General features: G+C 47.5%; 1 protein-coding gene across 2 annotated transcripts; it reads left to right on the top strand.

Moving 5' to 3' along the window:
- The first annotated feature begins 3454 nt into the window (after positions 1–3454).
- On the top strand, positions 3455–23073 carry RGS8 (regulator of G protein signaling 8). 2 transcript variants are annotated; one of them, XM_087827632.1, is made up of 6 exons: positions 3455–3781; positions 4104–4177; positions 8663–8764; positions 9574–9638; positions 19906–20072; positions 20615–23073. In XM_087827632.1, the coding sequence occupies exons 1-6, from the start codon at positions 3653–3655 to the stop codon at positions 20795–20797; spliced, it is 720 nt and encodes a 239-aa protein (XP_087683758.1). In that variant the 5' UTR covers positions 3455–3652; the 3' UTR covers positions 20798–23073. The 2 variants fall into 2 exon arrangements, with proteins under 2 accessions (XP_087683758.1, XP_016080160.1); XM_016224674.2 differs by lacking the exon at positions 3455–3781 and adding an exon at positions 6091–6221 and having other exon boundaries at positions 3782–4177.
- The last annotated feature ends 3292 nt before the right edge of the window (positions 23074–26365 follow it).

Below are 26365 nucleotides of genomic sequence, written 5' to 3'. Positions count from 1 at the left end.
GCATGTAGTCATTTGGGAGGATTAAGAAACATAAATCACAAGGATGAACTTCAGACGGTGATGCGGATTGTCAGGGAAACACAGCAGTGTGGTGGTGTCGGGATGGAGCGGTGCCTTCTGATCGAGGAAGTTCTGAAAAAGCTTTGGAAAGGGGAATTTTTAGCTCGGAGGTACCGGGTTTTGAGGAGAAGCTGGGAGTTGAGAGGCAGATCCAGGGTGGGAACGGTCTGGGCAGAGGGAGCAGCCGAAGAATCAGGCATGTACGTGTGTGTGTGTGTGTGTGTGTGTGCATATGAATGCACAATGGATTTGGATAAATAAATGGGACAACGTGATTAGATTGTCAGACAGGACAAGGGGCTGCAGTGGAGCCCATCAAAGATTATGTGGATGACCTGATATCTGTTCAGTGGGTAACTCTTGTAGTTGTATATGTATCAGAGGCTTGTGGGGGATGGGGGCTAATGAAACAGGGGCATGAAAATCAGTTATTTAGGAGGGTGGAAGGGCATGCACTGTGCTGAGTACTGAATAATCTCTGACCCGACACTGTCAATGGATGGGAGGGGATGCAATTGAGACATAGTTCACAAATGTAATGACAAGGTTTAAAAACCAATTCTGCCAGGGGTAATGGAGGAAACAAAGCAAAAAATACCTGTACTTGTCATCCTGAGGGGCTGGGATGGAGTGATGTCATGAGCACACCGAGGGAGCCCAGCAGGGATGGAGCGTTAGGAGGGAAAAGTGGTCGTTCCAGAGGCAGTGGTGTCTGTGGGGCCTGAGAGGGGAGGGGCTGTCTAGCTGCCTCTGGGAAATTGGTCTGGAGCTCAAGAGAGGCAGGATCGAAATACTGATTCTGGAGAGAAGCCGTGGCCGGTGCCTTCATGGTGGGTTTCCCGAGATGGCAAGTGTAGACTGGGAAGAGAAGAGAGAGCCAGGGCAGCCTGAGAAGCCATAGCAGGGCTTGCAATGACTGTCTTCCTGAGGAAAACCATGCGGATCAGTAACCAGGAAAGAATCTGGAGCTCTGGATTCCTGCGCCTGGGCTCCAGGCCCGCGATGCAGAGTCCAAATAGGTGAGTGCCTGTCTCGTTAGCACTCCAACTGCTTGCCTTTTCTGTTTCTTTCCTTCAGGAGAGAAGGCCATGCAGAATGCTTACTCCTCGGTGCAGCTTAATTTCCCCCTGGAATTCTCTATGCACCTGTCTCTGTAGGAGAGAAGATTAAGTGAGAGACCTCCCCTGAGAAGGGGCCATACTTGGTCTGTGCTTCTCAAACTACGGTGCTGTGTGGTTACTCCTTGGTATTTAGGAGTGTTTTGGTTAAAAAAGATAGAGTTTGGACTAGTTTTAGTTTTAGTTTCCTCCTTTGACTCACAGCCGATTTATGTCCAAACACTCCTGAACTTCTGCTCTTTATATTCCTGTTCTCTTTTAAAATGTCATTAATTAACTTTATTAATTATTATGTCTTTCTTTAAACATTTGGGTTGGCTTATTGACTTCCTGTGACTATATTATTGCTCTAACAGTAATTGAATATTCTGGTTAAGGTTGGTCAGCCTCCACTTGAGACTCGGGCCCATCTGCAACCCTGACCTATCTCTTCAGTGCCCTTCAATCCCAGATGCCAGACTGGGCAGCCTGAGACCCAAAGGAGGCCTTTGTCCCACCAGTTTAGCACTGGTGGGGAGGTCCCATGATGTCACTCCCTTTGTGTTAAAGCGAGGGGCAGAGCGGAGGCTGGGAGCACGAAGTTTGGTATTGGACACCAGCTTTGCCACTTATACATGGCTTGTCTCTGTTTTTCCATCTGTAAAGTGGGGGTGATAAAGGTGTCGTCAGTCTTGTAAGTTTGTTGTAAGAGTTAAATAAAATAAAGGAAGTCTAGTGTTTGGCACAGTGACTGGCACATACCAAGTGCTCATTAAACATTAGCTATGTGCGTGGAATCCACGGATGGGTTCACCTCATGCTATAAATTTATGTGGGATTAGGGAAGTACCTATCAATAGGCTTCTAATCACCAGTTCATCTGTGTACCTGTTTCTTATGATACAGTACAAGGAACAAGTCCAGAAGTGAAGGGATTCTTTTTATACTTAAATTCTAAACCCCAGCCAGCATCTGGGTTCAAGGCAGGGTTTATGAGGATGGAAAACGTTTCTTTTGCATCTCACTTTATAACACTAAGTTCCTTTTACCTAACAGAGGGGCACTGTGGACATTTTCAGAGAGAGACAATGAGTCACTGTGGAGACAGCCTCAGAATTTTGATTTCATCCTATCATTTCACTGCGAGAAGCCAGGTTATGCACCAATAGATATGCCCGGAAAGACTGGGTCCCAGCATGATGTGGTAGAAAAAATTCTGCTTCAAGAGTCACAGAAAACAAATTCTGGTCCTCTTAAGTGTTGTGTAGCTTTGAAAACGGCATACCATCTGCCTAGCCTCAGTTTTCTTATCGGTAACACCAGAATAATAACACTGTCTCTGACTATGGCATGGGGTTGTTAATACATGAAAATGCTTTCTATATTGTAAAAGGATAGACAAATGGAATAGAATATCTTTATTAAACAGCCATAGCTTTCCATAGAGATTTGGCTGCCTCTAGCAAATGCTGCCTTCTGGGTTTCAGAACAGACTTGCAGCAAAGGCTGGGTGCATTTGGAGCTAGTTCCTGAGTGGGAGCAGGGGACCCAGCTCTAGAGACCTAGAGCAGAATGAGAAGCTAAGCTTTATGCCAAGGCAGTGGTTTGCAAACTTTAGCATGCAGCAGAATCACCTGGAAGGCTGGGCCCTACCCCCAGAGTTCCCAGAGTTTCTGAGTCTGTAGGTGTGGGGTTGGGGCCTGAGAATTTGCATTTCTAACACATACCCAGGTGATGCTGACCTCTGCTGGTCCAGGGACCACACTCAGAGAACTACTGCACTAGGGCAGGCAGGAAGAGGGAGTCCTCCTTCTGAACTGAACAGGCAGTGTGACGATCCATGTGGGTAAGGCAGTTTGGAAGAAAAAACATAGAAGACGGAAAAATTGGAATAATGTGCACATTGGGCAGAACAAAGGGAAAAGTCTCACTCCATAACATATGCAAGTAGGGGGAAGTTGCTAGGTGATGGATGAGGGAGAGGGGTGAATTTCCACTGTAGGAAAAACCAGGTGAGAGGCAGGAGCACAGAGTTGGAAATATACACGTTCGGGGAGGTGGAAATTTCTCATTAAAAAGTGAGGAGTGGTGTGGTGGGTGCTGGGGGTGTGGGAGTGGAAAAATGCCTCTGTAGAGTAAGGGGACAGCTGAGATGTGGCAAAGGGGGGTAATTAATTTCAGGGCTGGGCGGTTTGGCTCGGCACTGCAGCATAATAGAAATTGGGAGAAAGGGGGTGGAATTTAGATGTGTGACCTGCCCCGTAGCTTTCTTGCTCTCTGCATTTATCACATCACATCACACCCAGAAAGACAGCCCCCTCCTCCTGGCTCATTAGGAGATTTGATTCGGCTTGGCTCCTGCTGTCAGCAGCTGTCTGGGGCAAGATCTTTATGCTCCCTGCTCCCTGAGCAGCAACCAGCCTCCAGCCAGCAGCAGAGCTCATTAGAAGAGGCCCCCCTGGACACTCGATTTCACTGGTGGCAGGAAAGAGTTAATGCCTACGGCTTTGCTACCCCCTGCACAGCCTCTGGGTGCAGAGGGAGGCGGCTCTGGGCTGTGGGGACTTCTCCCTGAGCTTCAGCCAAAGGAGCAGGGAAGCAGCTTAGTGAAGCTCAGGAGGAAGGTGCGGGAGGAGTGCCAGGCGAGCTCTGCTCAGGGGCACCTCCAGCATCCTGCCAATGAGGATGGGCGTGCAGACTGTGCCCCGGAGCTGAGCCACCGCCTGCTGGGTGTAGGCTGCTTCAGTATTTACTGGATATGACAAACAGGGAGAAGAGATTTCAGCGGGGCTGCTTGCTGCCCGGCTTGAGTGGTGGGAGGTGTATAGTGCATGCATGCATGTGTAGACGTGTGTGCGTGCCCGTGTGTGCCTGCGTGTGCATGCACACATGCCTTTCACCCGCCAAGGATTTGACTGCTAAAAAAAAGATCTGCTCTTTCCCCAGAGCTCCTTAACCCGCAGCCTCTCTGACCATCCCGCTGGCAAAGACCCGCAGGCCATGAGGACTGGTCAAAGGCGGTGAGTATTGCCTTTGCCTTTGCTTTTTCCTCTCCGGTGCCGTGTGGGCTGATTGCATTATCCATATCTAATTAACCTGCCTCTCCATATTGATTGCTTTCTCCCCGCCGAGGCTCTCAGTCTCTCTTCCCCTCTTTATAAATCTTTACTCTTTGCTTTTAACCTTTTGTTTTCATTGAGCATCCTGTTTCCATTATCACCCATCCTGTAGAGTCACCTGTAACTTGATGTCCACCTAGGAGGGCACATGTACTGTAGGTGTAATCACACTGTTGGTTTTCCTGGGCTCTGGATAACCCCAAACTCTGTTCCCCAAAAGTCAAGGGCCAAATAGGATAAGAGCCCTGGGGGTAAGGTGCTGGGGTAAATGAGGAGGCTGGGGTCAGAGAACCCTGCAGATTTTTATTCTATGGGCTCCCAGGCTGAGCTAATTGAAGGGGCGCTGGAGGGTCTGAGGGACACTGGTGGGCACTGCTGGGTTGGGAAGAGAGGGAGGCAGGCATCTAAGCAGCTCCAGCAAGCCAGTGTGGGCTAGCAGTGAGAATGGGAAGAGTGGCATGGCAGTGACAGTTGGCTTGGTGATACCTGCCCCAAATGACCTTGCCTGCTGTGTATGTGGGTGGTAGTCCCTGGCTCAGCTCTGCTCAGGGTCATGAAAACCCCTGGCATGGGCTTTCCCCTCCTCTGATTCTATATCCCACAAGCCAGAGAAAATGAGGCTTAAATGCCCAAAATAATGATTTCTAGAGACCCTTACAGCTATAAAAGACTTCTATCTCCTGACTTCTGAGCAAGCAGGTATATGCATGATTAGGACCAAGATTAAGGACATGTCCCTGCTGTCAGGGAACACAGCCCGTGTCAGTATTCTGGGGATGAGCCTTACGCAAAGTCTAATTTTTTTTTAGTTTTAACAAAGTGATCTCGTTATTTTATTAATTATGGTATTATTAGAAAAGGTATTTTTAAAAGTCTTTGTGAAGTGTTCCAGGTAGTATCAAAAGAATTTAAATGGATCTCGCAGGGGCCTTATCTGTCTAAATTAGGTTTCTTTTAGAATGGATTCTATGTTTGGTGTCAGGGTTCCCCAGGGGATCCCTTTATGGATAGACTGCTGTCTTTACATGTTTCTTCCTATCAGTTCTCTTCCGTGGGAACAAAGGGTTTGAAGCCCTGAGAATGGGACCCTCAGGAAAGTGAAATTATCAGTCAATCAGCCCTCACCCTCTATGTCCCCTTTCCCTGATGTCCTACTGCTTCAGGTCAGGAAGAGGCCAGTCCCCAGGCTAAGGAAGGTTAGGCCGCCTCCATATGGGCCAGAAAGAGTGACTTGTGTGTTCATTTCTTCAGTCTGTGTCTGTGATCCCTGCAAGGGAGCAAGCCTGTGCTGTGACAGTGCCTGGCAGGCCTCCCCTGGAGTTACCCAGCCTTCTTCCCCCTCCCGCCTTCCCGAGGCTCCCACACTCTCACTTCTGGGACAGGTTGCAACCTTGGAGGGACGTGAGAATCAGAGCAGCAGCCAATCGAATGTTTCTGGAGCAAATGCTGTGCCCCCCAACCCCCACCGATCGCTGGCTGGTCACTTGGGCCCCACTCAAGTATCACAAAGAAAACAGTAATTTTGGGCTTGCCTGGCCCATGCCTTCCTCCCCAGGGTCATGTGCCTCACTTTACTGTGGATGGCCAGCAGCTGGGGAGATAGAAACTCCTGACCAGCAGGCAGTGATGTGAACCCCCCCTCCAACAGTTTGTTCCTGCCCATCCCTGGTTGGTTGCCCCGGCTCAGGCCGAGTTTGTGGGGAACGGGGTGTGAGTGGGAGGTATTCAGTTAGCAGAAGGCCATCAGACAGGATTTGTAGCACAGTCAGATAAGAGAGGGCGGCCCCCTCTTACAGCGGATTCTTTGATTTTAGGTGAGAGGACGTGAAAGGGTAAATCCCTGTGCCCCCCGCAGTCTTATCTCCCGCCCTGACGTCCCCGCACACCGGCCAGAGGGTTAGCTGTAAGCGGGTGCCTGTATGGCCGCCTTACTGATGCCGCGCAGGTAACTGATGCCAACCTGTCTTTTTGCCCCTGCCCCCCTGCTCTTTCTCCACCCTCCCACCCGCCCCGCTGTTTGAGCCTCCCAGGGGTGGGCCACTTGCGCTCGCCCTCCAGGCCTTTTGTGTGAACTGCGCTCTCCCTCCCTGGGTGCTTCTTGCAAAGTTATGGCCTTGCAAGCAGGACCTGCCTTAGCACCAACCTTCCCGTTGGCCAGCGCGACTTAATGTGCATGAGCTTATATTGAACCATTGAGGGACTTCTGTGAATTACTGGGACAGGGAAGAAAGATGAGGGCTAGCCTAGATTTTTTTTTTAATCCTCCCCTGAGGACATGCTTAGAGAGAGGAAGGGAGAGAGAGAGAGAAACATTGATGTGAGAGAGAAACCTCGGTCAGTTGCCCTCCACATGTGCACCAACCAGGGATCAAACCTGAAACCCAGGTATGTGCCCTGACCGGAAATTGAACCGGCAACCTTTCAGTGCACAGCACGACTCTCAACCAACTGAGCCACTCTGGCAGGGCAAGATTTATTTATTTTTTAAGTAACCTTAACTTCTGACTCTTGCTTCTGCTAGCATTATTTCAGACCAAACTAAAAGGTTAGAACTAAGGTGTCAGCTAGATAATATGGAAAATCAAAACCATTTTGTTCCAAAGGATAATTTGTGGAAGAGTTTTGCAAACTATTTGGGAGAAATGCTGTTGTGTTGGTAACAAGTAGTACTCTTTACTCTGGCCCCTGCTAACCTTTGTTAAATGGCTTGCATGGATCTGCCATTTTCTGGAAATCCTCTTAACTGCTCTTTGGGGGCATGGCCTGGTGTCACAGTAGCCTGTGATTTGTAAGAGCGGGTGGACATGAGATGCTGTACCAGATGTTTTGAATGCCACAAAATCCATGGCTTCACAATGCATCTGGCTGAGATGGAGGTAGGAGCACAGGACGTGCAGGCTCAATTTTCTGCAGGACAGCAGACAATTCTGGGAACTTGGATGTCCCAGCCTTAAAAGGCTCCTTCCTCAGAGATGGACTGTGGGATACAAATGTAATACCATCCCAGCAGAGGTTTGTTAGATGTCTGTGAAAATTTACCCCACGGATAAAAACCCACTTGAAGTGAAAGGAAGAGATGGAATGGATGACCCGTAACGTCTCTGTCCAGGCCCAGGATCTGTGAAAAAGAGGGGTAAAAAAAACAGGCAGAAAGGACTTCCTTTCAACATGGAGAGTAACATGTAGGACCACTTCCAGGACACATGGTTACAATGTGTGGCCCTGATCTGATTCCACCAAATCCCTGGCACTTACCTTTGCCCTCCATGCGAGGAGTTGCCAGAGTTAAAGGTTGGAAATCAGTAAACTTACTTTGTCAAGGGCCAGAGAGTAAATATTTTCAGCTTTTGAGCCATATAGTCTATGTTGCAACCACCCAACTCTGCCCTTGTGCTGGAAAGCAGCTCTCAGCAATATGTAAACAGATGGGGGTTATTGTGTTCTAATAAAACTTTATTTACACAAGTAGGCATCTTCCAGGGCTGATCTCTGGTTAAAGGTAAAAAGGGGCTAATGTTGGGAATCAAAAAGAGACATTAGCATAATTTCTCATCCGATCCTCCACAATAGATAACTATAATAAAATGTGTGGACCTTAGGAAAATAAAATATATGAGAGTTATAAACATCTATGTTAAAATTTTAAGCATGCTGATTGAGAGAAGCGAAAATATAAATAGGAATAGGAGAGCGTAGTTAAGTAGAGAAAAGAATTGACAAAAGGGGCATGGTTCTTCGTGGCTGTGCTCCAGTCTCTCTTCCTCTCACCTGCAGGCATGGTCTTGCTGGCCTGTAGCCATTCGTGTATATCCCCAGCTTCGTGGGATGAGTGGGGAGAGCCTGAGTCATAATTCACCTGCCTTGAAGCCCCAAGCTTTGTGCTCTGAGACTGTGTGATATGCATCCCTGTCTCATGCAAGTGAGCCACCCTCCACTCTGTGTGGGTGCTACCCTGGGGCCTTTGTAGTCAGGAGCTGTGGCTGCTGCTACTTCACCCTCCTAATGGGAGAGCCAAATGTGGATTGTTATTTTGTCATCGCTGAATTTCCTTTCCCTACAGAGAATCCTAATTTAGAAATTCTTCCAAGCTAACGACCTTCTTTGACTTACCATCAACTTGCATGTCAGCTTTAAAAAGCATTTAGGCCTCTCGGGGCAAGGTACCGATTACTATTTCTGTAGTCAAGAAAGGGAGTGAGTGTATCCCTTGATCTTCTAGGTGTTTCTCCTTCTGATCGCGAAGTCTTCAGGGGCGACCTCGGGGCAGGAGGGGAGGGTGTCGGGGGGATAGTGCTGGCTTCTGCAGCAACAGCTCCAGCGACCCTTTATGGAGCCGACGTTCTTGTCGTGACAGTCCCCGTCCTTCTGCCCCTGTGCTTGTTGCAGGAACAAAGGGGTGAGGACTCGGCTGGGATGCCTGTCTCACAAGTCAGACTCCTGTAGTGACTTCACAGCGATTCTTCCTGACAAGCCCAACAGGGCTCTGAAGTGAGTAGTATGGCCACTTGGGTTCCCAGCTTGGGGCTCCCACTGTGGGGCCACAGAACCTGTTCTCTAGTGAGTTGTTGACCAGATGAACCACGGGACAATGAATGCCTCTCTCTTGGCAGCTCCTTTTATACACCTGAATGTGACGGAGAGAATGGTTATTTTCCTTTCCAAATGTATCACTTAACTACACTTTTCAATTCCTTTTACTTTAAGAAAAATCATATTATCCACCACTTTTCTAAAGCTGTGGCCAAGGATATTTCTTGGTCCAACTTAGTTGTCAATCTGAACTGTCAATTTGGAAATGAACACTTCAGTCTACTCTAAAATCTGCTTAGGTTGAGATCATCTGGATTTAGTGCCTCAACTATGCAGGCCCGGGGTTAAATGATGTCACAGACGTCACCTCATTTAACCCCCATAGGGTTCCATGATGGGTGACATTGTCCCCATTGCAAAGGTGAAGAAATTAAAGTGACAGAGAGGGAGTCGGGAGTTCAGCCTGACTTTTCTGACTCCAAGACCAGTTTCTTTCCATTGTGATCATCTTTAAATCACGCACTTGCTTAGCTTTGTTTTTTAGACTGAAAGCCGATATACTAAATTCGCTGAATTCCAATCCTGAGATTTTTCCATCAGTTACTTAAGAATGTAACAAATTACAGAGACAGAATTTCGGGAATCCAGGTATGGCCTTCATGTGCCCAGTGTTGTTCCGATCTGTTCTCCTGAGCAAATCTCAGTGGTGGCTAAAGGAGAGAAAGTCATTTCAAAATTAGTCAAGAGAGAAGTTTTTTCTTTTCTAGGAGACTTTCCACAGAAGAAGCCACGAGATGGGCCGATTCCTTTGACGTGCTTCTCTCCCATAAGTGTGAGTAGAATTCAAGTTTCATCCTGTCGTTGCAAGTCATTCATTTATTAAAGATGCACAGAATGCCTGTCTTGCATCAGGCAGGTGCTGGGCTAGGGTGCCCTGGACAGCTCCAGTCCCTGCCCTCAGAGCCTCCTGTCTGGAGGGGCGTATGGGTCACAAAACATAATTTACATGCTGTGGAAAGAGGGCCTTCTTTTCTGTTTTCTGGGTTGAAAGGAAGGTCCCAGGAAGCCTTCATGTTCTCAGCAGTTTTAGCAAGAAAAAATTTAGCTTAGGGAGTTGGAGTGATGGGTTCAATGGGAATGAGAGAGCCTAAGTTCCATCCTAGATCTGATTTAGAAGATGAAATGACCTCCCCCAGGTCACTGGAGAGCCTTGGGTTACTCTCAGTCAAATGAACATCCTGTGCATTTTGTTATTCACCTGAGTTAGCAGAGATTTTTTCTCATTGCTTTTTGTTTTGGGGGATTTACTACCCCAGCTGCTTTATGCCCCTTGGCTTCTGACTAGGTGCAAGTCTTACTAGAATACACTTCTGCTATCCCTCCTCTTCGTTTTTCCGTTTCTTCATCTTTTATACCTTTTGTTTCTCACGAAGGCAGAAATAGTTGTGGGAAGGGAACCTTGAGTGTGGCCACACTTTTCAGCCCTGGCTCGTTTCTCATCACGAACAAGTCCACGTTCATTAGGCTTTAAAATCTTAGTGGCAATAAATATGTGGGAGCGGGAGAAAGAAGGGTCTTTTGAAGAGAAAAGGTTTCCCACAGACAGTTGGTGTTCCTCTTAAATTCATGTTATCAACTTTGGAAGTCCTGATTGATCAGGGAGCAGAAGGGCTGCTTTTAGTTTAGAGAATTGTTTCCAGTGAATTGGGAACACGATTTTGTACAGTGAAGTGAAGGGCATTGGTTGGTAGTCAAACCCATGTTCTCGATTTTGACCCAGCTCAGCTAGTAGGTAGTTGAGTGGCCCTGACAGAGTCCCTCGGTCTTCAGAAGATGCCTTTAGAAGTGATTTTGCTTTCAACTGGGTGAGCAGTTCCCTCTGACTGTGTGCCTGATCCTCATGCTTATGAACAAATGCTTTTAAATAGATTTTAAAATGAAATGCAAATTCTGAGGAGAAGCACATATTGTAGCAAGTCATTTGGTGAGATCGTCATTTTGGTGTTCTAGGGATTACACTTAAGAAGGAAAATAAAGCAGCGCAGTACAGCGTCTATAGCATATGGCTAAGCCCCAAACAGAAGCTTGTGTGCTGAATTTGCCAAGGTAATGGCGTACGTAGGATAATACTTAGGATTTGACAGTAATGCTTGTTTTTTTATCAGGCTAGTCTGACTTACTTTCTGGAGTCACATTAGGCTAAACGAATGCCATTATCAATTTACACCTTTTTGGGCTGGATTTGATTCAAGGTCATCTGGAAGTCTCGTTTCTATTTCAGGTTCATGACTGACTCACTTAGTTAAAGTCCCTGAGGCTGCTTCCTCATTCCAAAATGGGGATAGAAATACCTGTGTGCTACCTGTCACCCAGATATGAGACTCTTCATAGGAGGACACCTTTAGATAATTTGGGTTCTCTACTCAAAGGTGCTCTGTAAGAATATGGTGGTGTTTTTTTAAAAACTGATGCTTTTAATTATCAAATGCAAAGTAAATGCGTCTTGAGACTAAGGTTGCGAATTTGCTGCCAATGATTAACGTCAAGTCATTATTGACAGAGCTTCAGTGGTAAAATGAGTGGATGGAAGCTTTGGGTACATTTGGGTTGCTGCAGTGGCAAGACTTGGAGATGTAAGAGGTTTGATTTTATTTGTTTGATTCAACGACTCTCAGACCTGAAGACACCAGGTTCTTCTTTTGTCGGGATGTTTTCGATTTCCAGGAATTCAATGACACTCTTCTGAGATGGGGACTCTCCTAAGGGGCTAGAGGCTGACACCAGATTGCTTCTCTGGAAAACTACTACAAAAATAGGCTTTCTGGACTTGGAAGTTCCGTGATCCTTCTTGGAGTCTGAGGTTCTGTTTTCATTTCTGTTCCATATGAAAATAAAAACCAGTGGAGTGAAGAAAGGGGTCTCTGTGCTGGGGACACTGGCAGAATCTCAAGGTCTTAGAGCTTTAGCACTTATTCCGCATGAAGGCGATGGAGGAGTGGGAACCCAGGCTACCTTGAAGCGGGCCGACAACTTCCTAAAAGTCTAATTAATTTGGGTGAATCCTGTGACTCAATTAGGGTTGATTAAACTTTTCCAAAGGGATTGTGTGCTTGTGCTGGTCCCTTAGAGGGACAGCAGTTGATCAGAGGTGTACAGGGCTTTCAATTAAGACAACAAAATGTCTTTAAAAAGTAAAGAAAGGAAAACCGCTGAATGGCTGGGCTCCAGAAACGTGTGTTAATCTAGAACTGACTCCCTGGCAATTCTCCACACCTAGGCAGCTGTCCCCCTAAGTTTTCTATTTTAGAAAAATTCAAATAATTGGTTTTGCTCCCATTCTCGATCTCCAGCGCGTCTCTGCCATCCCTGCTTTGCTGGGTATTTTGGGCACTCATTTGTTTTACAAAAGGTGCATTTGAGCGTTCATTGTGTACAAAATCTATGCCAAACAGCTGGCTGGCTGATGAATAGAACAGTCCTTCCCGGGTGGAGAATGCCACTTTCTGAGAAAACGGGCATGTGTTCAATTAACACAAGAAATAATACAGTGTGCTGACTACAGATGGAGACCTCGAGATTGCAGATAGAACCCCAACATTCAGTGCCCCTCTTAAATTCCATCTTGTCCATATTAGAAGTCCTCACTTCTGGGAGCAGAAAGGCTGCTTTTAGTTTCGAGCATTGCTTCCGTTTAATCAGGGAACATATTTCTGTACAATTAGGAAGAAGCTTGGCTGGTAGTCAGATTTTGACCCAGTTCTGCTACTCAACAGCTGGGCAGCCTTGGTGGAATCCCTGTCTGTTGGAAAATCTGTTCCCTCGTCTCTACAATGAAGGATCTGGAGTAGGTTGTCTCAGAGGCTGGATCCAGTTCTGCCCCCTTGTTCTAGGATGCTCTCTGCAGTAACCATCCAGGCTTGGCAGTAACTAGTCACTCGAAGCAGGTGGTTTGAGTCAGTGCTGCCTGCAGGGTTACATAAAACTGCTTCAAAGCTGAAATGGCTCGAGCAACCAGAAGAGGGGCGAAGGCACCTGTGTTATGAAGCCTTCTCCCATCTTGGGCAGGGACCCACTTCAAATCAACTGATTCAGATCTCATCGGGTGGGTGGGGGAAAACAAGTTCACTAGTTTTTAAACCCGAGAATGAAAAAAAAAACCACCTGGAATGCAAATATTTGGAACAGCTTTATTTTCAATCACATTTGCTGACAAGTACAGTACAAAGCTGAAGAAGCATCCATGGAGGTACCCGAGATAATCACTTGCTAAGTACACTCTCTCTCTCTTAACTAACAAATGAAAAATGAAATTAAAATTGCTGATGGCTTCATTAGATAGGGAAGGATTTCTAATGTGTGTTAATTTGGCATAATATTCCTGTTTATCCAGTGATGATTAGACTGGGTGTCTGAGTCATGCATGTAGTCTGCTCCCCCAGCATGTGTGTGTGTGTGTGTGTGCATGTACCCGTGTGCATGGACACCTAGAATCCTTTCTGCCTCTACAGCTCATACTCTGGAGTGCGAAGGCTCTCAGCTTATGGGAGATCTTTTCTGACAGATAAAGATCTGGAGAGCAGGCCCAAGACTGTATGTCTTCTATTTCATTCTTCAGGAGATTCAGACATATGCTTGAAATTTGTCCAGCTTTTAGTGGGACAGTCAGTCCTTAACTCTGAATCAATTCTCCCTTTCTTCTTTCCTTTCTCTCCCTCTTCTTCCTTCCTCCCTCCCTCACTCCTTCTTTCCTTTGTTTTTTGGACATGAAAGTTGGATTCATTCCACTTGTATGGTGAAGGTGTAGACAGGGTTCCTTCCCCTTTCCTCGCCTCTCTCAACCTGATCCCACACCTGGCGGACAGAGCCCTCACCCTGGGCATCTATTTGGTCCTTAGCTTTGTTTCACTGTTTGCACGGAGTGTGGAGGGTCGATGCTGACCTGTCCCCCCCAGGCCCAGGGAAGGCGTGGTTAGCGGAATAGCACAGTTGAAAGTTCTTTTGCACTGCAGAGTTAGCATCCATCTCTGAGGAAGCAAGACCAATAAAAAAGCGGCTAGTTTTAAAAATTAGCCTCCTTTGGGATAATGGTCGAGATATAGAAAAAGATAATGACTTGACAGGGTCACATGGCAACTAAGCAGAAAACCCAAAAACAAACAAACAAAGAAACAAACAAACACTAAATTACCAGCTTATGAAATTTTTAAATTATATATCCAAATGGTTCTTAGCTCTAGAATCTACAATTTAACAATCAGGTTTCCATTTACTGCATGGCCCTCCCCGCATCCCTATCCAACTCAAAGTTTCTAGAAAAAACAGTGTAATTTGAAGTGTGATCCAAGGAAGGCAGCTCCAACAGCTGCTGGGAGCTGGGGAGAAATGAAAATTCTTGGGTTCTGTGTCAGACCCACTGAATCAGAATCTCTGGCTGGGGTGGGGCAGTTTGTTTTCCCTCAAGCCCTCCAGGAATGTCTGTGTCCACCCAAGCATCGCTCTGAAACACGAGTAGGTACAACCGTGCATCTGGCACATGTTGGTAGGGCAGGTGGTCTTTGCTTTCCAAGAAACACACTGCACACTATTGTAGCTTTCCCAAGTTCTCGGGCAGCACATCCCTTCAATGGTATGTCATCTGCGTATTACAGATTCCACATTTGTAGCAGGTACGGTGCAGGCTGTTCACAGCAACTAAACAAATATGGCAGGTGTGCTGTCTGGGCAAACTGAGGAAAGGGGTTAGAGATATGCAGACGGGTGGAAGAGACTTCTCTTTCTCCTTGCCATTCTCTCTATGTTGCTGTAATTTTGCCTTGCGTCCAGGAAGGTGGCTGCGTTTAGCCTTTATAGGAGTGCCTGGATTATAGAAGGCAACTGTTAAAGCTCGTGGAAACAGTTTGAATGAAAGCAGTGGGACAGGCCTCCAACACCCATTCTGTCATTGACCAGCCGTGTGACCTTTGGCAAATGATGTCGCCTCTGTAAACCTCACTTTCCTCATCTGTAAATGGGATAATAGGACTTAGCTTGTAGAGTTGTTGTGAGAATTAAACGTGATTATGGTCATGAAACGCTAAGCATGATGACTTTCCCTGGAGGGGCTCCATAAGGGATAACTGTTTTTGTTATTTTTGTTATAACACATCGAATTCTTTGAGATGCTTCCTACATGTTAGAGATGGTGTCAGGCCCTTGTCCCACCGGCAGCTTGAGGTTCAGCAGCACAGGCAGGGTGGGCTGTGTTAGAATCACAGGTGGTCTTATTAAAATTCTCTAATCCCCCCTTTGTCTCGTGAAGCTTTGGCATCCCTTCCTCAGGCCTCCCCAGTGGAGTAAGCGAGCCCCTCTAAGGGTGTGGTTGTTACAGGCCCGGAAGGCAGATCCGATGCATCCCTCTTTGACAGTCCCTGTCTTCCTATATATCAAACCAACGAGGCAAATGTTCTTGGGCACTTCATTTTTGAGATCTTTCTGGCTATGGACTGGTATACAAGGGGTTATAATAAAACTTCTTTTGTATTAACAGTCACTTGTGGATGCTAAACTTTCAATGTATTAGGGGCATTTGTCTCCCCTTTAATAGAAAACTCCTGGCTTGTTTCTTATACTAGAGAGATACAGGCTCTAGCTTGTTTTGTTTTGTTACTTGACTCAGCTTCTGGTTGATAAACTAGGAAAGAACTTTGGAATAGAAGTTGTAAGACCCAGGCTGTTCTTACTTCTGCTGCTATGTCCTAGGAATAAGAACCCATGCGACCTCGGAGCTTCACCATCTCCTCGAGTCCAGTGTCAGGCGGGTTGCAGAATCTCTCATGTCCTTTCTGGCTCACAGGCTCTAACAACCATCACGTCCTATCACTATTATAATATATCATCTTGCTATATATACACTAACAAAGTAGAGATCATTGAAGAAAATTATGTTACTCACAAGACCCGAGTATAATTAGCATACTAATCTCTTGCTGATAAATGCCAGTAACTGGAAATAGTTTGTCCTCTAAATAATGTCTTTACCTAAATCTTGCTTAGCCCTAGTTATTTGTTTAAAAACAAACATTTATTTGTTTATTTTATGGATAACACAAAAGAAAGGCTTTGTTCCTGATGCTATTCTTATCGCAAATTTCAAATTAGTGAATTTGGTTCGGAATGAAAGTAGTTTTAACTTCGCCATTAGTACATGTAAACTGGATTTTATAAATAAATGCATTTTCCTCTCCTATTCCCTATCTGACCTTGGAACCCATTCACCTGTTTATTTTTTCCAATTGATCAGAGATGTGAGAGGACTCTGGTCTTTGCCACTGCACTTTGGTAAACAGAGAGCTCAACAAAAAATTGCTCTTGTAATCTTGTAATTTTCCAAGCCCGGGAACCGAGCTAGACTCAATCCCACCGCAATGCCAGCTCGATCAGGGCCCCTGGACCTTGAACTGTTACCTAAGCCAACCTCCCTCCTGCACCAGCTGCACCCCTCATTCGTAGTGACCCACTTTTCCTTCTTACATAAGCGACCTGCATCAAAGAACCGGAGAGAGGACTCCGGCAGCAGCAGCATGTGTGGCCGCGGGATGTGTTCTTGGAGATTCTGTGCCTGCTCGGGAAGATGCCAGTATTCTGCTCAGTGTTCCAGGAATTCTGGACACAAGCCTTTCCCTTCTGATTAGATACACACTAATCTCAAAAAACGTGTCACGTTCTTAGAGCCTGGGCGTCTTAGAGGGTCCTACAAAGAAAACCAAAGTGAAATGAAAAAAGGCAGATCCTCCTGTTTCTTGGTTTTGTGAACTGCTCACCACCCATCACCTTTACATGACCAGAGTTGTTTTTCGGTATTAGTCATGTTGTGTTCTGTGTGATAATGCCTTAAACCACCGAAGTGTAGGCATACTGGTCACAGACATGGAGGGAACATTCATAATCTGAGTGTCAGACTCTGTGTACTGTTTCCATGTATTACGTGGTCATCCCACAGCCCCATGGGGCAGCACTGTTAGGGTCTGCATTTATTTTTTTCTTTTCTTTTTTAAAAAATAGTTTATTGATTGTTAGAGAGAGAGGAAAGGAGAGGGAGAAACATTGATGTGAGAGTGCAACATCGATTGACTGCCTCCTGCACGGGCCCAACCAGGGATCGAGCCCACAACCTGAGCATGTGCTCTTGACCAGGAATCGAACCAGCAACCTTCTGGTGCACAGACAACGCCCAAACCAGCTGAGCTAGACCAGCCAGGGCTAGGGTCTGCATTTCACTGATGAAAGAACAGAGGCACAGAGAGGCTAGCATCTTGTCCAAGGTCACACTAGCTAGTGTATGTCTGGACACAATCTTAGGCAGAATAGCCTTAGGGATCAGAGAGAAGTCATTCTGTCCAGCTGCCTGGCATCTGTGGAGATGGTGGAGGGGGGGGACTCTGGTTCCCTGGGTGTGTAGGAGGGAGCAGCATCTGGGGTGCATAGAGCGGGGTGCATGGGGCCCTTAGCTAACACAATGCAGGTAACACTGAGAAATGCCAGTAGATGTCCATGAACCTCTCAGAGATAAACCAGCATCTTGCATTTTAAACTAACTGCAGTGTATGGGCAAATAGAAAGGGAGGGTCCTGGTGGAGAGAAGGGAAAGATGCAAAAAAGGGTGAAAGGAACAGAGGTCAGAAGAAAAAGAATGGGCCAGGGAAAGATGCTGAGGGTCAGGGAGAGGACCAGATGAAAACCTTGCTGAGAAGAGATGGGAGGTGATAGAAGGGACAGAAAGGATGCAGGTGGGAAGAAGAGACCACGCTGGCTCTGGTCCCATACAGTTCCTTTGCTAGGCGGCATAAGCAGGGTAGGTGGGCCAGGAGGGGCACTGGCGGTCTGTACACAGAAGCCCTCTGAGGCCATCGGCCCTGGGGAAGGGACAGGGTTTCTGCAGCCTCTGGGGGCTTTCCACCCCCTTCTCATTTTCCCAAAGGAAGGATGGACAATGATCCTAAATTTGACAATCACACTGAAAGAATGTCACAGCAGGACAAATGTGCCATTTGGCTCATAGAGCTGGGGATTCTCCCAGAGAAGGACACCTGCCATTACCTCCTCTGAGGCCACGAGGTGCCACAGATAACCTGGATTCTGCCTACACTCTTGTCCCTCCTGCAACGCTGAGATCCACTGCAAGTGTTCTTTGCACAGTGACCCTTCCAGCCTGCCTCGTCAGCCTGGTCCTGGGGAGGGGGAGGTTGGGGCTGAGACAGTTGGGCGAGCAGAGATGGGCTGCAGGGAGGCCAATCTGTGCAAGCGTCCTTCCTGAGATGCTGTGTCGCCTCACAGAGCAGACAGGCACATTTGCCAGAGTGGCCTGGGGACGCTGTAACGAAGCATGGCTGAATGACCTTGTAAAGGTGTCAGCCTCCACCCAAAATGTGCCTGCATTTCCAGGGCAGACTTTGGAAGAGGCGGGAGGGGAACCAAAGTAAATATGACATTTGAAGGTTGCCACTGGTCTCAAGGGAAGAGCTGGAGGACAGATGAGGAAGGAGGGGGGACTGGCCTGGCACGGTCTGCATCTGAGAGGCAGCTGCATCTACAGAACGGACTGCGGCAGGTGCCCCGAGAAAGCTCACCGAGCCCTGCCCAGACTGAGAATGTGGGGCTCGCCAATGATGCCCAGAGGAGAAACAGGCAGAGTGGGCTCTAGAGTCATGCAGATGTATGTGTAAATCCACTTTCCACCTCTTACTGGCCACGTGACCACAGTCATTTAACTTAAACTCCAAGGTGCTTAAGGCACCTCTCAAGTTTGGGGCTCTTGCAGTGAAAAGTCTTGCTTTTATGGCTATTGTTCTAGCACCGGCATTAAAATGTCTATATTGAAAGACAAAGATAAACAGTGACTTTTGAATTAGGAGAACTAAAAATGTTTTAGAAAAGTAAAAACAAACATACAAACTCATCAACAGTATGGCGCCACCAATCTATCAAATAATCCAGTGCTCTATTCTGGCACATGCTGGTGGACCTCAGATGCTCGCTCAGGTCGTCCTGTCACCCAGAATGAAGAACTGCTAACATATTGTTCTCCTAATGAATTATAGAAAGGAAGTAGAACACCATAGCAAGAGTTGTTTTTATCAATGCAGTGACTTTATTCTAGGCTGCACCTGCACTTCTCCTGAGGGAAGGCCTTTGGGCTGCCAGTGGCCAGGATGCTGCAGGAAGCTTGTACAAAGCTATCACTGTTATTCATTTTGAGAGGGTGGTAAGGGTTAAAATAATTCATAAAATGATTTTAAAATACGAGCATTAACTGAATGCATAGGCTATCAATGAACGCTATTTTCCTTCTCCAAATCTATGTGGTAACCTTGCCGCTCTTATTCTGATTGGAGGCTCTATTTGAAGAAAAGTGAAAGGGTGGATTCATTAAATCAGTTAGAACAAAAATCCTAATTAATCTTAATTAAAACACATGATTTGACAGGCAAGATCTTTTAAAATAAATGAATGATGTTATAATCCATTAAAGTACAGGGCCTCAGAGGTTTTTAAAAAGAGGCTGGGAGCCCCATCCATGTAATAGAAGGGCGTTACCAGCTGAATTTCAGCAGGAGTTTACTTTCAGATATGATTCTGGTAGTAGTGAAGGATTTGTCCTGAGGAATTCACACTTCCCTCTTGTTCATGTTATAATAGATGGTTTTTCAGGGCAGCTGGCTTGGATTAGGGTAAGGAGTGGATTACATGCATTACTTTGGCCTCATTAGAAACACAGGCTCGCCAGTAAACCCAGGGGGCAGCCAGCTCTGCATTAGGGGACAGGCAGTGACCACTGAGGGCTGATTGGAAGTGACCAGGCCTTCCAATAGTCATTATTACTGTGGTTTCTTCAACATTTCTCCTTAATATCACTGTGGTCCTTGACTAAGAAGAGGGCTTGCCTCTGAGAGCACTTGCATGTCTAAGAGCAGAAAGTCCTAAGAGGTTATGGAGGAGCAGTGGCGGGTTAGACACTCCGGGCTGCTCTGACACTATTACTACCTCTCTCTCTTTCTTCTACAGTTCTTGCGCTTAAGCTTCTTCCTATCTCTCTTCCTTTCCACCTCCCTCCACATCCACAGATGGGGTGGCTGCGTTCCGCGCCTTCTTGAAGACGGAGTTCAGCGAGGAGAACCTGGAGTTCTGGTTGGCCTGTGAGGATTTCAAGAAGACCAGGTCAACTGCAAAACTGGCCTCCAAGGCCCATAGGATTTTTGAGGAGTTTGTGGATGTGCAAGCTCCGAGGGAGGTGTGTTGGCAGTGGCGAGCGTCTTGTCAGACCTCTATCCATGGCTCCTGGCTCACACTCCCTCCTCGTGGGGGTTGGAGCCAGGCATGATGGGGCCTTTCTTTTGAACTGAGCCTCACAGCTCTGATGGCTCTTGATGAAAGGGGGATCCTTTTAAGGGGCAGAGCCCAGGGCTTGTAATTGCCCGTAGGAACTGTGTTGCTATAGAGACTCTGTAAGGAGAGATGCCACTGAATCCATGTGAGTTTTCCTAGTGGAAGGCAGCATGGCTTAAGGGAATGAACATCCACTTTAGAATCTTGTCCCCATTTCAGCTCCACAACTTACTGGCTGTGTGATCTTGGACAAGTTACCTAGCCTCTTTGAATCACATTTTCCCCAATGTAAAAGGATCTAATATGACCTCCATGAAAAGTGTTTGAAAAGCATGACTAACCTTACATTTAAAAGCTGCTGCCATTGATTATTACATAGTTAGGACCAGCTGCCAGGCACTTTGGCCTTTGAGAGCCTGTGACCATGCTCTCTGTTTGTGTCTCCAGGTAAACATAGACTTCCAGACCCGAGAGGCCACGAGGAAGAACATGCAAGAGCCATCCCTGACTTGCTTTGACCAAGCCCAGGGAAAAGTCCACAGCCTCATGGAGAAAGACTCTTACCCCAGGTTCCTGAGGTCCAAAATGTACTTAGATTTGCTGTCCCAAAGCCAGAGGAGGCTCAGCTAGACCTCAGATGGGGACTCTTGGAGATCACTGGCTTTCCCCGCCCCTTGCTGCCAAGACCATATTCTAATGTGAAATGTTATAGGTGTTCAAAAGCACTGGTATTTAGGCTGGGAGGCTGGGATGAGGAAGGGATGAAGGGCCATTCCAAAGTGTAATCCAGTCACCAGAACTGGGACTCTATTTCATTTACCCATGTTTGTGTTTTGGTTAGTGGTAGCACCTCGCTGCAGTCACCCTTCTCTGGGTCAGCAACTTGCCCTCCATAATGCCTTGGGTCATCTCCGCTGAGAAGGCAGATTTGCTAGGCTGGATTAATCTGTAAATAATACAAATGCAGTCTCCATCCCTTCCACAGCCTCCTCAGTTAGGATCCCTGACACTCTAACTTGTCCTGTACCCCTATGAGGAATAGCTAGAAGACTGGCTCACATCTGTGATTTGCTATCACAGTGTAATGGCCAGTCTTGGGTGCTGGGACCTCGCAGTTTAGGAGAGAGGTCTCTGTGGAATCCCACCCAGGTTTCTAGTACTATCATTGACAGATGTTCTCTGGGAGAATGGGAAAACTCCATGGAGTTGGCTATTTCTTCCATTTCTGTAGGACCAGTATGAAAAGCTGTGCTCACTGCCCATCTTATTCTAGGAAATTCACAAGACACCCCTACCTTGCAAGACCCTTCCAGAAAGGGCCTTGGGAGATATACTCATGACTTTTGATGTGGAGCTGCTATTAAGAGAGATACAGCTTGCAAATCTTCCTAAATTAGATCAAGAAGTTTCCCAGAAGTTGAACAACCAGGAAATGTAGCACCAGTAGACCTTTGTGCAGTGGGGCACCATATAACCTTTCTGCTGCTTAATGTATTCTCTGCCCTCGCCTCCTTGTGGCATCACACACCACCAATCTCTTAGAATGACTGACAGCTTGGCAAAGGGAGGTGAATCCCATAGCATGGACAGCTCTCATGGTGCCTAATTCTCTCCCTGTCTCTCTCTGCCCCCCGACCATGCAGGTCATGTAATTATGATGGGGGAGAATGGAAACTTAGGCCATAACTCTTTTTACAGCTTGCTTCCTGGGAGCATGCTTTCTTAGAAAGGTCCTTCTCATGAGGGCCATCTTGGCTATTCAGCAGCTTCTTTCTTGATCTCTGACCTTTCGGGATTGAATATGAGGCTAAGAAGATCACTGTGAACATTTGGCTATGGAGAACCTTCCTAAAATGTTTTCATGGTACCCTCGGGCTGCTCTTGGAAATATATCAGGAAACTCTTTCTTGGGGGATGAGCGAGACACATGGAACCTACTCTAGCTGCCCAAGAAAAAGATGATTTTGGCACAAGACTGCAGTGCCAAGGAGATGAATCCTCAGCAGAGATTCTTCCAGAAAGTAGAAGAGGACCCTGGAAGAGGCTGGTCTCCAGGTGAACTGAATCACTGAGAACATGGCAAAGAAACTACTGGGATCATTCAAAGTCGATGGATTTGGAGGCATGGCAGATCTCCAAAGCTTTCAGCTTGACTAAATGGAACAGCATCTGGTTAGGCGTAAGCTCTGGAGTGCAGGTGATTGAGAAGTGGGCCGAAGCATTCTCCTCTTGTGGGGTGATGGGACTTTTTTAGACATGCAGGGGTTCCAGTGTTTCCATTCCTGTCCAGAACTTCACAAATCTCTTCCTTCCTTGGCTACAGCTATGCAAGGCCAGGAAGGCTCTCGAGTCCCACTGGTGTTGGGTCCATTGCCCGGCCATGGCACATCATATCCATGAGTGAAGATTGGTGTGTCCGTATGAACCACCAAGAGCAAGAGAACACATACCTCTAGTTCTCACATTGAAGAGACCAGTGGTATTTCACGTTCAAGAACTGTGAAGCCTCAAATGGGTGTTCCTAGTTAGATCAGGTAGTATTACCCTGCCCCCACTTGTAAAAAATCATCCTTAGCTAAAGCTGCCAGAATTAATGTAATGATCAAATTCTTGAACAGGGTATTTTAAACATTGTTTACATATGAAATGTGCATCTGCTGCCAACTCTACTGTTGAATATGAGATGCATAGAAATTGGAACAGCACAGAGTTATGGAAATCTGAACCATTCTAAGAGGGGCCTTTTTACCACTTCCACTATCCCCAGGAGAAAAGTCCGAACTAGAGTGTCATGCCGTGACCTCATTGGGGCCCTAGAGTTCTTGCCAAATGTTGGTGGAATGAAGGCTATAGATGGTGGTATCATGGTGCCTGGTGACTTCCTCCCACGATGGCGAGGCAGGAAGGACCAGGCTTGGGTACCCTGAATTTTGCCTCTAAGTGAGGGTATGTGGGCATGTTAGAGGAATGTGATAGCTATATTTATGGTACTCCCATGGAGTGTGTGTGTGTGTATGTGAGAGAGAGAGAGAGAAAGAGAGAGAGAGAGAGAAATTGTGAGCATTAGCCTAGCGACACAGAGATGATCTTCTCGTGGGGTGGCACTGTCCTCACACCTTTATGTCCTGCTTCCAACAAAAGGCACAGAGCTCTGCGCTCTCATGCCTACTTTCAGGCACTTTGGCTATGCCAACCCAGATTTTGGTCTGTGACGAAACAAAGAGAAATGTTTACAACATCTAGAGCAATATCCAAGCATACCTCATCCCCGACCCTCCGCCTCCCCTGGCCCTGCCTGCTCTCCCATTGCCTCCTCCACAAGCCCTCCCGCCTTGGCAGTGGGCACCCGCAGGGACCGCTCTTCACTAAACGTCTTCCTTTCTCCTCCGGCCGCTGTGCTGTGGACTGCCTCCTGCGCTCGAGGCTCGCTCTCAGCCTGGAAACTTTGAAGGCCCAGGGCAAGTCAGGGCAGTGGGCCGGGCAGATCTATGATGTTGAGGACCATTCTCCATCCTGAGTGGCCTTTTGGCCCCATTTGAGTGTTAAACTGTTTGGGGGCTGGTGTGGAATTTCCTGTTGCCCTTGGCAAACCAAGTAGAATGTGATCAGCGACAGCCATTCACAGCCCTGGGCACCTCTGGGGTGATGAAGGGCCCTCTGAGCGGTATTTATTATTAAACTTGAGCATCGAGGAACCTCCACACCTTGGAAAGCCTCTTGTAAGTGCTAATTCCCAGGCTCCACACCCAGAGATGCTGATCCAATAGACCTAGGGTGGGACCCAGAACACTGCATTTTTAATGAGCTCCTAGGTGCGTAGTGGACCCCACTTTGAAAAAAGATGGTCTATGACAGTGGTCTAAGACGGTGGCTCACACTCTTGGCTGCTCATTGTAATTACCTGGGGGAGTTTTAAGAACCCAAATGTCCAGGTCCCACCCCAGAACAGCTTGGCACTGAGACCCAAGGCATTAGTAGTTTTTAAAGCTTCACAGGTGACTCCAATGTGCAGGAGAGGTAAGGAAGCAGGGGCCTGAGAAGTGAGGAGCAGCATAGCTGAGCAGAGAACACCATGTGTGGGCCCAGGGCTGGAGCACCCAGACGCAAATGAGCACAGGGACCAGGAACCTGCCAGCCCTGAGTTTCACTGTTGAGGTAGTAGCCTCTGTGCCCTTTCATTCTGACTTGCTCCTTTGAGATACAAATATCATGTTTCTGCCCCAGCTACGTGCATTATTGGGCAGCGGTTATGCCAAAAGCGGGGGCTGAGGGGGACTTGGTTAAGAGAATTTTTGCCACACTCCCACCTCCCCCAGTCTTGTTAACAGTACTTCCTCCACATCGGTCCTGGGCTGTTTCCCCCGTTTGTTTTCATGCAGTCTTGTGTTTGGCCATTTCGTGTTAGACTGTGCCTCTGTCCCCAAGGCCATGCGATGTGGTAGTTGGAACTCAGGCAGTGGGTGAAGGTGTGTGGTAGTAATAATAGCAGTAGCACAATAACTTCCAGATTCCTCAAAGGAGGGTGTCACATCCTGGGAATATCCATCTCTTCAAGGCTTTCTTTTCCAAGGCCACAGTGGGGTTCCAGTTCCTGCTCTGAGCCCTCACTGTTCCCTTTTGGTCTCAGGTGGGATGGGCACCTGGTAAGTTCCTAGTTGATTTTACCCCCTGGTGCTCTCCCCAGGACTTGCTGCTCTGAATCAACTGAAGCTGTGAGGCGGTGTCCTGCCCAGGCTGCGACCCTGGGCACCTCTCCTGGGCAGGGCGGGGCGGGGTTTCTGGGTTCTCCAGTCCCTGTGCTGAGGGAAAGCGATGAGCCCTTTGTGCTGAGACCTGGGCGAGGGTGGGACTGGAAAGGGAAGGGGAAGGGGAAGAGGAAGGGGAAAGGGGAAATAAGCAGCAAATGTGGGGTCTGCTTCTCCATGAACCAGAAAGGAGAGGTGACGAGAGGCATATTCTCAGAGACAGGATGGCCTCCCTTCCACAAGAGCGCCCAGCACTCTTCTGACCCTGTGTGCCCACGTCCAAGCAAGGCAGAGGAATTACAGCTTTCCATCTGAGGCTGTCCTTGAATCAGCCCATGTCAGTCCTCTTTAAATCTGTGTCCCTCCGGGTTGGAAGCGAGAGAGGTGGCAAAGTCACCCATGGCATCAAGAGCCTGTGCCACTAGGCCTGAGACTGTGGAGGAAGAACCCAAGAGCAGAGATGCCTTCCTGGCCCTGTGGCCCCTCAGGACTCCAATTTGATGCTGTGGACCGAATGGGAGACTGCAGGATGGGGGCCACTGGCCTTCCCAGTCTGGGGCCCGGGTCCTCCCAGTAAACTGTCCCCTTCTTGAGTCTCACTCCCTTTGCCCCTTCTGCTCCCTCCCCTCTGCCAGGTGCAGAAAAGGTGGCTGACCTGGGTGTGCTCTCCAACCAAGTTAGCATTAGCTGAGTCACGCGGCGCGCACAACACATTTGTAGCAGCTCACCCGCCACATGAAGCGCTTGGCTGATGGAGTCCTCATTGAGTTGTTTCATTACCGTACAAAGTGGGAAAATGTCATTCACCTTGACTATAAACAAGGCTGTGAGACATAATAAACAGAACCTGAACACGCTGCCCTTCACTCTCTGCCCACGTTTCTGGCCGGCTGACTCTTTACGAGGCGCCTTCACATAACACATGGGTGCCCCGGGGAGCGCACGACCTCGCCTGGCAGAGGCTGGCACAGGGCCAGCCAGCCACCGGGAAAGTGGCGGTGCAGTGGGTGGAAATGGGATGGGGATGGTTTGGGATGAGTGTGGCGGTGGAAAGTAACTTCGGGTTACAAGAGTGGCTTTGAAACTGTAAAATGCCATACACACAGGAGGTGGTATTTGTATTAATACCACCTACTGCTTGAAAGTGCAGGGAGAGAAAGGCTGAGGGGAGGTTTGTGTATTTGTTCAGCTGGGCCATCTGAAATGGAGTGGTTGGTCTTGTTTATGGCCGTACTCGCTTTATACAATCTTTGTGTCCCTGAAAAGTGCATTTGTCATCAGCCTTTGAATGTCTCTGGTGATCGGGTTCCATGGAGGGGGCCGAAGGAGAATTAGGGGTGGTATCTGCTGGCAAAAGCTCCTTTTTCAGGTGTAGTGATGATAGAGAGATACAAAATCTTAACAATCCAAATGATTAAAATGCACCAGAGAAAGTCTGTCTTGAAAGGAAAGC

The sequence above is a fragment of the Miniopterus natalensis genome, chromosome 19 (assembly GCF_054644295.1).
Source record: "Miniopterus natalensis isolate mMinNat1 chromosome 19, mMinNat1.hap1, whole genome shotgun sequence".
Classification (NCBI taxonomy): domain Eukaryota; kingdom Metazoa; phylum Chordata; class Mammalia; order Chiroptera; family Miniopteridae; genus Miniopterus; species Miniopterus natalensis.
Note: the sequence above shows the minus strand (reverse complement) of the source record. Positions and strands in the feature narration are given on the sequence as shown.

Coding starts and splice junctions, on each gene's coding strand:
- RGS8 (XM_087827632.1), top strand. CDS start 3,653: ATGCCTACGGCTTTGCTACCCCCTGCACAGCCTCTGGGTGCAGAGGGA. Junction 3,782..4,103: donor TAGTGAAGCTCAGGAGGAAG/GTGCGGGAGGAG, acceptor CTCTTTCCCCAG/AGCTCCTTAACCCGCAGCCT. Junction 8,765..9,573: donor AAGCCCAACAGGGCTCTGAA/GTGAGTAGTATG, acceptor TTTCTTTTCTAG/GAGACTTTCCACAGAAGAAG.